General features: G+C 38.6%; 1 protein-coding gene across 4 annotated transcripts in view; it reads right to left on the bottom strand.

Annotated features, from left to right (window-relative positions):
- The window catches only part of atp8a1 (ATPase phospholipid transporting 8A1), a 345629-nt gene that overhangs the window by 217495 nt on the left and 115100 nt on the right, over positions 1-13034 (bottom strand). For all 4 annotated transcript variants that reach the window (XM_060824479.1, XM_060824487.1, XM_060824506.1 and 1 more), the window contains 2 exons: positions 5491-5602; positions 2733-2898 (listed from right to left, as the gene is read on the bottom strand). In XM_060824479.1, the coding sequence (XP_060680462.1) occupies positions 2733-2898; positions 5491-5602 (278 nt within the window). The remainder of the gene's footprint in view (positions 1-2732; positions 2899-5490; positions 5603-13034) is intronic.

Below are 13034 nucleotides of genomic sequence, written 5' to 3'. Positions count from 1 at the left end.
TCACCTATTGTACTCTATGCTAGTTTCTCCCCACCCCCACCCTCCTCTCATTTATCTCTCCATCCTTCAGGCACTCTGTCTGTATTCCTGATGAAGGGCTTTTGCCCGAAACGTCAATTTTACTGCTCCTCGGATGCTGCCTGACCTGCTGTGCTTTTCCAGGACCACTAATCTACAATCTGGTTTCCAGCATCTGCAGTCATTGTTTTTACCTTGAAGAGTAGGTCGTGCCTCACAAACCTTATCGAGTTCTTTGAGAAGGTGGACAAACAGGTAGATGAGTGTAAATGATGTGGTGTATATGGATTTCAGTAAGACATTTGATAAGGTTCCCCATGGTATTGCACAAAATACAGTGGCATGGAATTGAGGGTGATTTAGCAATTTGGATCAGAAATTGGCTGGCTGAAAGAAGACAGAGGGTGGTGGTTGATGGGAAATATTGATCCTGGAGTTCACTTACTAGTGGTGCACTGTAAGGATCTGTTTGGGGTCCACTGTTGTTTGTCATTTTTATAAACGACCTGGATGAGGGTGTAGAAGGATGGGCCAGTAAATTTGTGGATGACACTAAGGTAGAGCTGTGGATAGTGCAGAAGGATGTTGTAGGTTACAGAGAGACACAGATAAGTTGCAGAGCTGGGCTGAGAGGTGGCAAATGGAGCTTAATGTGAAAAAGTGTGAGGTGATTCACTTTGGAAGGAACAACAGGATTAAAGAGTACTGGACTAATGGTACGATTCTTGGTATTGTAGACAACGGAGAGATCTGTGTGTCAATGTACACAGATCCATGAACGTTAACAACTCTATCAACCTGGGTGGCAAGAAGGCATATGGTGTGCTAGCTTTTATTGGTAGAGAGATTGAGTTTTGGAGCCATGATGTCATGCTGCAGCTGTTCAAAACTCTGGTGTGACCACACTTGGTGTATTGTGTATAGTTCTGGTAAACACATGATAGAAAGATGTGGAAACTTTAAAAGGGTTCAGAGGAGACTTACTAGGATGTTGTCTGGTATGGAGGAAAGGTCTTACGAGGAAAAGCTAAGGGACTTGAGGCTGTTTTCATTAGAGAGAAGAAAGTCGAGAGGTGACTTAATTGGGACATATAAAATAATCAGAGGGTTAGATAAGATGGGCAGTGAGAGCCTTTGTCCTCAGATGGTGATGGCTAGCACAAGGGGACATAGCTTTACATTGAGCAGTGATAGATATAGGGCAGATGTCAGAGGTAGTTTCTTTATTTGGAGTGGAGTAGGGGTGTGGAATGCACTGCCTGCAACAGTAGCAGACTTGCCAACTTTAAGTGCATTTAAATGGTCATAGGATAGTCTAATGTATGAAATGAAATAGTGTAGGTTAGATGGGCTTCAGATTAGTTTCACAGGTTGGTGCAACATTGAGGCCCTTTGGGCCTGTAATGCGCTATAACGTTCCATGTTCTAATCCTTCCCACCTTAGAATGAACAACTGGCTGGTTGGAACTGCCAACCAAAACTGCTTTGGGTCAGTCTCCTGATTGTTGTTTCCCAGCAGGTTCAAGTGAACAAGTGTAATTTCCGTTGGAAAGGAATGGACTAGATACTTGTTCAACAAAGTCCTGTTACATACTTAGTGTGATTCTCAGCTACTGCATCCAATATGCATTCCCTTATAACTTGGACATTTGCTTAACAGATTACGTCAGCCCAATTTAATGAAACAATGACATCTGGGTATAAGTTAACATTAAATGTATCTCAGCAAAGTCAAGAACCAGATTTGGAATGAAATCAGTTGTTCTTTAAAAAAGAATTTGCATTGGGTAATATTTTTCTTCATTTTCTGAATCTTTTCCCATTTTCACCAGTTTGTGAACCTACTTCAAAACTGAACAATACATTTTTTTCTTGTTTACAGTTTTTCTACATAATTCTCCTTAAAGTATTCACCACCTCACATAAACTTTACATACAACTGCAAAATTGTAAAATTAACCACAATCAATCCATAACTTTAAACAATTTTAAACCACCTAATTGACCCACATTTCACATACGTGATTTGAAAAGCAGGTCCTCAAAGCACCAAATTACAGGAGTCAGATTTCACGGGTTACACTGTTTATCTGAATTTGTCCATAACACTATTGCCTTGAAATCTCAGTTTTTTTTGTATTTACAGGGTGCATGCAGTTTAACATCACATGGGTGTTTCATTGAGAATGTATTTAAGCAATAATGTATCACATGTGAAAAATCATTTTGGTTTATATCAATACTGGAAGTTGATTTTTTCCAGAATCTGATTCAAACATAGTCCAGAAATGAAATGGAACGTGGTGTTCTATGGAAGGAGGAGTCTCACTTTTCTACATTTCAAGGCTCCACAAAAAAAAATCACAAAAACAATCAAACTCACACATCACAATAATGCTACACTGGTATTGTAAATGTCTCATTTGTCCTGCAGTTTTGGCACAAAGACGCACTGTGGCCTAAACAATGGTTTATGAAGACATTTGCAGATGAAAATTATCTAATGGCAGAGTGATCAAAAAAGATTTTCAGAAAATTATGAACAGCTGATTAAGAAATTCTATATCCACATAACTGAATCTCAAGACGGACAAACAAATCATGTTTGCTGCAATCAGTGATCTAACATGTCTGAAGAAAGAAACACATCATTGCTCAACAGCAGTGCACCACTCAGTTAATAGGCAGTTTTGTATTTTTCTGTAAATTCTTACCACTGAAATCGAGGTACCAGTCTCCTGCAGCATGCCTGCTAGTCCATATCGTTGAACCAATGGCACACACCAAAGACATGAAGAGAAGAACACCAAATAATAAGAGGATTTGCAAATTTGTGATTCGTTCCACATTTGATAATTTTAGCGGAGCCTGTGTGGTATTCTGCAAAATAATTCATGTGAAATTACAGAGAGAAACCTTTCGTTTATTGCACTGCAGTATTTTTAAAAAACAATCATAACCCTTGTTAAGAATATATCGTAAAGCTTCATTAGTTCAAGAAAAACACAAACAAAATGCAAATAAACACCCCCTCTTTTTGAGAGCTTTCACTTATGACTAATTTCATTTCTCATAAACTTTGAACTGCTAGATTTTTGCTCAATTTTGTCAAAAACGATGTTATTGGCACAAGAAAGGTGAAATTTCAAAATGTTCAGTGTAGCTTAAAATTAATCTTTCTGGACTTGTTTGAAAGTGCTGCACTAGAAACAGGGCATATCTCAAAAAGCTGGTGAAATCTCCAGGATGTATTAAACATGACTAGGTGCTGCAAGTAATTGTGCTGAATCTAAGCTTTTGAGAAAGTTGCACAAATAAATCTGATCTTTTGGATACATGAATACATATGAAAGAGCTTTAAAATAGTTGCTTGGTAGTACAAAACGCAAATACAGCTGATTAAAGATATAGGAGTAATTTCATAAGCTGAATCTGAAATTGACTTGATGTACTGGATACATGTAGTTCACTCGACTGACAACGAAAGCATTGAATTGCCAGTGGTGTTTTTTCAGCACTGAAGTAGGTTTTTAGCACTGAAATTGAATTATTAATTTGCAATGCATATTCCCCTTCTTCCCTATACAAACAATTTTCTAATAAATACAGAAATGGGATATTTACAAAAGGGATATCAAAAGCTCAAAGCATTGAACAGTTTTCTTTTGGAATATGGCTTGCCTGAAGTTCTGCCAATTTTAATTTTAGGGCTGAATTGTTTCAAGAAAAGTTATGATGTGATGTGGTTAAAAATCACACAACACCAGGTTATAGTATAACAGGTTTATTAGGAAGTACTAGCTTTCGGAGCACTGTTCTTCATTGAGTATGATGAAGGAACAATGCTCCGAAAGCTAGTACTTCCAAGTAAACCTGTTGGACTATAACCTGGTGTTGTATGATTTTTAACTTTGTCCAAGAAAAGTTAGACAGTTCTCCTCTCAATATTTTCCAGTACAAAAGCTTAACACTTGCACTACTAAGTTTATTACCAACTAAAAGTGATTACTAGGGGAATAGGCAACACACAAGAACAGTAATATCTTCAGGGTTTTTAAAAAAAAATACGGCACAATGACAGCTGAAGCTTGACTACAGTTCATGAGGCAGAAGGAATTCTCAATTGTACATGAACTACTCTCTGCTTTGATCTTTTCAGTGTTGGTAATAAACAGAACAACATCAGTTCAAAAGCAGTCTGATGAAAAAAAATCCTGAAAGCAATATCCTTTCATGTAAAAAATAAGAGTATATGGGGGGGGGGGGGGGGAAGGAATTTTAACAATTATTTACAATACTTCAAGACATCATTATATTTACTTACATCTTCAGTATTACAAAAGGTCAAGTTTCATCATGAGGTGTGAGTTGGCTTTTTGTGATATTTAGCCTTGTCCTTGCTTACCCATGGTCATTTTGTAAACTAAGCCATATATTTTTCTCCACAATGTTATACAATGTAAAGCTAGGAACACAATTGTTTGAACCCATGCTTCTAAAGTAGAGCAAGAGGCTTCATACTCCTGTTGTAAACAGAAAAAAACTCAAATCTTCACAGAAAAGGGACTTTGTTTTAGAAACTTAGCATAGTTTAAGCACCACTGTACAAATGTTCCTTAAAATGGGTATATGTAAATAAGCTGAAATTTTGACTGGATTATATTTATTCATTCAAATGATGTGAGCATTGTTGACAAGACCAGCAGTTGTTGTCCATGAAAAATTCCTCAAGAAAGTAGTAGTTAGCTGTTTTCTCAATGAAGTGCAAAACCTTACAGGCCAGTGCTATTTGCCATTATACTCTAAGGATAGATTTGCAATTAAACACAAATAATCGATAATTAGAGATCTTGAAATAGTTTAATTTTTTAATCCAAAATATCAACTTTGTTTTTCACTCCATAGATGCTGCCTGATTTGTGCATTTCTATTATATCTGAATTTTACTTGAAATGGTTTGATTTTATTGGTTTAGTGTGTCATTAGTAATTTAACTGCCAATTAAACAGTACGGAAACTTCAATAACCTATAAAATGGGTTTACAATCAAGAAACATGTCATTACCAACCAAGAATTCTACAAACAGATTTAACATGGCATGACAACACCATTGCAGTTCCACTACATAATTAAAAATGGTTTGTTATCTTGGAAATTGCAAGGTAGAACCAGCAGTCAGGTAAAATCAATCTTACTATTTTATTCATTGCTCCTGCCCATCTACCCCACCATCCCTCCACGTTTTTACATCTGCCTTATCAGCACTACATAGTAATGGCCACTTCCTTGTCCACAGGTACCCAATCCACCATATTGGACATAGTGTATCTGCAGTACAAAGACATTCCAGAAAAGAAAATGTCTTTATCATGATTACATATGCTCTCATCCCACCCCCAAACATTTCACTGGCACAATTCAAAACCTAAATTCACAAATTATATTTTTGGCAACATGCTGTTCAAACATACCTGCATAAGTTTTGTGTCATGTCCTGTATAAACGACTATTCCAATAACCCACTGGGTGTTCCTCAGTTGAGCACCTCGCAAAAGGATTTGATCTTGTCCCAAGGGAAAAGTGCTACAAAACAAATTAATTAAAAATGCAAGTCTGAGCTCAGACTAATCTAAAAACATAAATAACCAAACACCATTAGAGCTCTGGTTAACTTCCTTGTTGAAGTCTGCGTGGAAACAAAATAGTCTGAACTCTATGGCTTAAGTTAAAACTCTAGCAGATTTCATGTCAACATAAAAGCTTGCATTACTCTAGACAAAAAAATAATATGGATTCTTCATAAACATTTTCTGATATTTTGCATCACATGAAAAATAAAAGAAAATGCAACTGTTGTTGCTCAATGGTAAATCTATTTTACTGATTTGGTATAGCTGGAAGATTACTCACTATGCAACAATTCTGCAACATTTGAATCAAAAATGATGACAGATGGTTTCAGGTCTAATAAGTCTGCTCAGCACAATGTCACTTACATTATTATATATGTGTGCCTACTTTAATTCTCTTTATATTAAACATCAAAGCCATTGAATTCCATGTTAGTCTTGTATGTAAAGGAAAATCTGAGTACAGATATTAGGGATTCCAAGTATCTCAACATGAGTGTGTGGGAAACAGAAGTGCAAGGAGAAAGGGTGAGTAGGTGTGGAAGAAAATGCCTGAAATGTCAGGGAAAGAAAACAAAACATTGAGCAAGTGAAGAAGCAATGATGGATTTAATTCTGAAGAATGCTTCAGTAGGAAAGCGTTTGGGAAACAGTGATCATAATATCGTTAGGTTTAGAGTAGTTATGGAAATTAACAAGGTATAATCATATACGTAAATATCGAACTGGAAGAGGTCTATCATTTTATTGAGTTGAGCAGATGTGACCTGAGAAGAATAGAATCTAAGATCAGCAAGCAAAATAGCATTTGAACAATAAAATATCTTCAAAGAGAACATAGTTTAAGTAGAAAGTAGATATATTTACAACAAGGGGATTCAAATCTAGAGCTGGATAATTAAAGATAAGCTATGAGAATTGGTGGCTTCATAATGCAGCAGAGGATGAATAGAATACAAGTGTGCAGAAGAGAATTGAGAATGACAGCAACAGGGAAACACAATAGAGTGTATGAGAAAACATCCATTTTATAAACCATGGTCACATTACTGGGCTGGTAATCCAGAGACCTGGAATAAAGGTGCAGAGATAGGAATTCAAATCTTAACATTGCAGTGTAGGAATTTAAACTTAAAGCATAAATCTGAAATTAAAGGCCAGATTCATTAAAAACATTCATAAAACTACCGGACTGTCCTCAAAACTCATTTGGTTAAATGATTTTTTTGGGGGGAGGAAAATCTGACATCCTTTGCCAGTCTATTCTATGCATGGGTTTCCAACCCACAGCGAGGTAGCAACTCTAATCATCCTCTGAAGTAGACCAACACACCACTCAGTTGTAGGCAGCTCACTACCAGTTGGTCAAGGACAGTTATGAGCAGATAGTAAATATTGGCTTAGCCAGCGATGTCCAAATCTCAAAAAATGAAAGAATAGCTGAATAAACAGTGGGTCTGAATAGGGGCCAAATATTTGCTGGCAGAGGACAGAACTGCTGTGGTAAATGAGCACTTTGCATCCCACTCTATAAAAGAAGAATTTAACAATACTGGAACAAAAGAAATAATCAGGTTATGCCTGAAAGGTCAGTAGTGCTCAAAGTCACTTGGTCCAGATGGGATGTCTCCAAAGTTGCTCTGGAAAATAAGTTGGCAAACAACAGGGGCCCTGCCCACAACTGGTTTTCCATGAGATTATGCATACCATGTCAAGGGATCAAATGATTGCAAATATTATATTCCTATTCAACAAAGATAACCCAGTAACTGCTACAGGCTTATCATTGGAACATCAGTGGTGGGCAAAAGTCCAGAGAGTAAAACCTCTGACACAATGTACTGCCACAGATAGATATCTTAAGGCAACTTCTAGCTGATATATGTGATTACACTCTTTGATAAAATACTGGATAAATTTGAGAGAGTAGTACCACTGTTGCATACATAGATTTTCAAAGAGCATTTGATAAAGTGCCATACAAAAGACATACTAGCAAACCTGAAGACTGACGATAGTGTGTCAGCGGCAAAGTAGATAGAAAAATCAGTTCAGAGACAAAAATGCTTGTTTTACAGACTGGAAAGAAAGAAAGAAATAACTTGCAACTACACAGTACCTTTGCAACCTCAGGGTCTCCCAAAGCACGTTATAACAAACAAATACAATGGTGCCTATATTTCAAAGTAAGTAGGAAATATAACAGTTGAATTATGCATAGCAAGGTATTATAGACAGCAATTTGATTAATGACTAGTTGAAGTTTTAAATAAAAGGAAAACATTGTAGATGCTGGGAATCTGAAATGAAACAGAAAATGCTGGAAATTCAGTTCCAAAGATGATTCTCTAGACTCAACTCTGTTACAGATGCTGTCAGATCTGCTGAGTTTGTTTAGCAATTTTGGTTTTTATTTCACTATTTAAATTATGTTGGCTGAGGAATAAACTATGGCCAAGACAAACTCCCTTGCTCTTTTCTGAATAGTATGACAATATCTTTTACGTGCACCAAAAGGAGTAGATGAGATCTTGGTTTCAGGTATAATCTGGAAGACAGCACTCATGAGAGTGTGGTACTGTCCTAGGACTGTATTCAAGTGGCAATCTGGACTACATGCTCAAATCTTGTGGATATGATTTAAATATATAATCTACGTCAGAGGTGATTGCGCTCCCAGAGTCACAGCTGATGCAAAAATGTACGATGGCACCCTTAGGGACAGTAACAGGACCCCATGCTCTTTTCAGTGTAGAATAAATTGGATTTACCGATAAAACGGATAATATCAAATTAGTAATTGACATATCATTTGGAAATTAAGCAGGCAATGAGGAAACAGAAACTAGTGGCAAGGGTAGATACATAACTGATGAAAGTTAGTGCAGAGATATGAAAGTGGATGCATTTGGGAAGGCAGAAAGCAGAGTCAATGTCAACTAAATGATCAGTTGGTAGGTCAGATCTACGTGAAATTTCAGGGAAAAAGACATACTGTTGAAGCTTTTTGTCTTATAATAATTAGGACAATTTGCAAAAATACAACTTTATGAGAAAAATAGACATTTCTACTGCATGAGAGGAGAATGCTGAGTGGGTTGGTAATTGGAGTCTGATTGGTAGAGGCACAACGACTGAGGTCAGGCAGTATCCGATGAGCAGGAGTGTCGACATTTTGGGCAAAAGCCCTTCATCAGGAATCAGCATCACAATCTTGACTCTAATCTCCAGCATCTGCAGTCCTCACTTTCTCATAATCACTGAGGATGCATCAATTCATTCTGACTGACCGTTAGCTGCCAGGCTTTGTTTAACTTTTAACCAAGCAGGTTGACTCTGATTGATCAGAGCATAGGCATGAGAACTAAACCAGCAAATAGCTATGACCCATTTTAAGTTGAAACAGGTACAATATGCTCTTTCTGTCTGCAATGAAAATAGCGCTGTGCAAGAATATATGAGGCTCCTAGTAATAAACAAGGTGCCAACAATCTTATGCTCACAAGAGTGCCTAACATGAGGTGCAATTCTGCAAATGGGCAACATTTGCTCTATAACTCAGAATGTGAGGAATTGTGCCGACAACCAATTTAGGACAGTCAGTCCAGCTGGCAATGATGTGCTGTTGTACGTACTGGAAGCTGCATAAAAACACAGAAAACAGGAGCAGGAGTAGGCCATTCAACCCATTGAGCCTATAACATGATCCCGACTGATCCTCTATCTCAAATCCATATTCTTCTTATCTCCCTATGGCCCTCAATATCTAACTTCCAGAATTTGGAGATACTGGTGTTGGCCTGGGGTGTACAAAGTTAAAAATCACACAACACCAGGTTATAGTCCAACAGGTTTAATTGGAAGCACACTAGCTTTTGGAGCAACGCTCCTTCATCAGGTAACTTCCAGAAAAACCACCTACTTCTTTCCTAAGTATATTCAGTGACTTGATTTCCACGGCCTTCGATGGTAAAGAATTCTACAGATTTAACAGCCTCTGACTGAAGGCATTTTTCCTCATCTCAGTCCAAAGTAGCCTATCTCATATCCCAAGACCAGGGGGGTCTGGGTAACACCATTCCTGCATCCCGCCTAACCAGCCTTGACCGAGTTTTATATATTTCAATAAGATTGCCTCTCATTATTCCAAACTCCAGTGCATGCAGTCAACCCTACTTTTCTTCAAACAATAAACTCACCATCTCAGAAATCAGACCAGTGAAGATTTGTTGCACTCCTCTATGGCAAATATATCTTTACTTAGGCAAAGAGAGCAAAATTGCACAAAATACATGTGATCTCACCAAGCCTCTGTACAGCTGTACTCAAACATTCGTGCAATGCAGGTCAACACCATATGTTTTCTCAATGCTCGTTACATAATTGCTTTCAATGACTGATGTACAAAGACATCTAAGTCGCTTTCGACATCAATTTTTCCCAATCTATCAGGATTTATGACTCTTCTGAAGAAAGGCCATACCAGATAAACTGTTTTTCTTTCTCCAATGATACTATCAGACCTGTTTAGCTTATCCAGCACTAACTTTATAATGTTGGACAAATACCCATATGCCAAACTTTTTGGAATGGATGGGTACCTGGCTTTCAAGAAGATTTGTAGCTCAGGTTGAGGTTCACATTGTAAGTTTGCTCACTGGGCTAGAAGGTTTGGTTTCAGACGTTTCGTCACCATACTAGGTAACTTCATCAGTGAGCCTCAAGTGAAATGCTTTCTATTAGTGTGCCTTGGTCTCTTAAGGTGGGTGATATCATTTCTGGTTATTTTTCTCAGGGGATGATAGATGGGATCCAAATCAATGTGTTTATTGAGAGAGTTCTGGTTGGAGTGCCAAGCTTCTAGGAATTCCCATGCGTGTGCCTGTTTAGCCTGTCCTAGAATGGACGTGTTGGCCCATCGAAGTGGTATCTTTCTTCATCTGTTTGTAAGCTGGTCATGTCTTTTGGTGGCTAGTTGGTATTCACGTATCCTGATGCCTAATTTTGCCTGTCTGACCGATGTAGCGTTTGTTACAGTCCTTACACAGTATTTTGCAAGTTATATTAGTTTTGCTGGTTGTTTGTAAAGTGTTACGACATGGGGTAAACCTTCCTACTTAATTTAAATTATCACACAGAAAAGATTTATCCTGTGCAGTAAATCTGAAAATTTGAGAGGCCAAGAACTATTTAAAGTAAAAATTAATAACTTTATTTCTTAAAGTATAACAGAGAATAATTAACCTAACAACTATTTACAACTCTCTCCTCTAACCTATCTTTTACATTCGCTTCTATAATACTAGTCTGATAAAACTCTGCCAATTAAGATTTACCAAAAATACAAGTTTTCAAAACCAGCCAGCTGTCGAATCTTTTTTTTTTAAGATTACTTCCAGTGTGGAAACAGGCCCTTCGGCCCAACAAGTCCACACCGACCCGCCGAAGCGCAACCCACCCATACCCCTACATATACCCCTTACCTAACACTACGGGCAATTTAGCATGGCCAATTCACCTGACCCGCACATCTTTGGACTGTGGGAGGAAACCGGAGCACCTGGAAGAAACCCACGCAGACACGGGGAGAACGTGCAAACTCCACACAGTCAGTCGCCTGAGGCGGGAATTGAACCCAGGTCCCTGGCGCTGTGAGGCAGCAGTGCTAACCACTGTGCCACCGTGCCGCCCCGATTAGATTAGATTTACAGTGTGGAAACAGGCCCTTCGGCCCAACAAGTCCACACCGACCCGCCGAAGCGCAACCCACCCATACCCCTACATTTACCCCTTACCTAACACTACGGGCAATTTAGCATGGCCAATTCACCTGACCCGCACATCTTTGGACTGTGGGAGGAAACCGGAGCACCCGGTTGAAACTCACGCAGACACGGGGAGAACGTGCAAACTCCACACAGTCAGTCACCTGAGTCGGGAATTGAACCCGGGTCTCAGGCGCTGAGAGGCAACAGTGCTAACCACTGTGCCACCCACTCTATTTGGATCTTCCTGTGCCTTCTTTTCTTCTTAGGGATTATGCTACACAAGTCACCGATTGATAAAGGCACCTTTAAAACAGCTATTTTTTGTACAGTCTACATGCTGGTGGCATGGCAGTTCTCCTGCCAACTATTCGATTTTCCCTGGTCTTATACCCCCACAGCATCGGATTGTTTCATTGGCTTTTAAGATTGCCAATATACTAAATTCAAACTTGATTGGAGTTTGTTTTTTTTTGGGTATAATTTAAACTGATTGGCTTCGTTCAAATCTGTTTCTCTTTCCAAACAACCAGCTGCACTAACTGCTAGACCACATGCTACATTGCATCTTGTTGAGAACACTTGATACTGTCAGATAGTTCTGCGAGCTTTTAACTTTCTTAAAAAGGTACCCACATCTTCATAACAATAGGTTCATCAGCCACTGTTTAAGTGTGTTGGGTGTTTTGTGAGCTACCACTTTTGCCTACCCAATAAACACAGTCTGCCGATTTCACAACAAACCCAAAAAGACAGACAATGCACCCAGAAACCCTAGCCATATTGCCATACATCAAAGACATCTCTGCAATGACTTCCAGACTACTCAGACCCTTTGGCATCGTGGTAGCCCACAAAACTACCAACACACTTAAACAGAGGCTAATGAACCTAAAGGACTCAATACAAACAACCAGCAAAACGAATGTCATTTATAAAATATCATTCAAGGATTGTAACGAAGACTACATCAGACAGATGGGTAGAAAACTAGCCACCAGGATATGTGAACACCAACTAGCCACAAAAACATAACCCACTATCACTCGTATCCTTATGTATAGATGAAGGAGGACACCACTTTGACTGGGACAACACATGCATCCTAGGGTAAGCTAAACAGAGACAAACACTGGAATTCCTGGAGATCTAACCAGAACTCCATCAATAAATACATTGACTTGGACCCCATTTACCATCCTCTGAGAAAAAGAACTGGAAATAATATTATCCACCTTAAGAGACCAAGACACAAATAGAAAGTGAGACATAACACCAGCTCTTCACCAGAGGCTCACTGATGATATCATCTAGTATGGTGACAAAAATGTCTGAAAACAAACCTTCCAGCTCAGTGAGCACACTGTCAACCCAGATGGGTACCTCTTTGGATCTAGTCCTGGGACATTTTTGGTGGAGAATAAATATGCTTTGGGAGAGGTCAGACAGCCTTTGGGACTGAAAGGTCATGGCTGTATGCAACAAGTGAATAAACTCATTGAGACTGGCCAAGTTGTCAAGAAACTGTCTAAAAAAGAAATTTATTCAGTTGAAAGAGAGTGTGGCTAATTATTTGACAGAACCCATCTACATAAAATTATCGTCAGGTTTATGTTGCAT

Source organism: Hemiscyllium ocellatum, chromosome 1 (assembly GCF_020745735.1).
Source record: "Hemiscyllium ocellatum isolate sHemOce1 chromosome 1, sHemOce1.pat.X.cur, whole genome shotgun sequence".
NCBI lineage: Eukaryota > Metazoa > Chordata > Chondrichthyes > Orectolobiformes > Hemiscylliidae > Hemiscyllium > Hemiscyllium ocellatum.
Note: the sequence above shows the minus strand (reverse complement) of the source record. Positions and strands in the feature narration are given on the sequence as shown.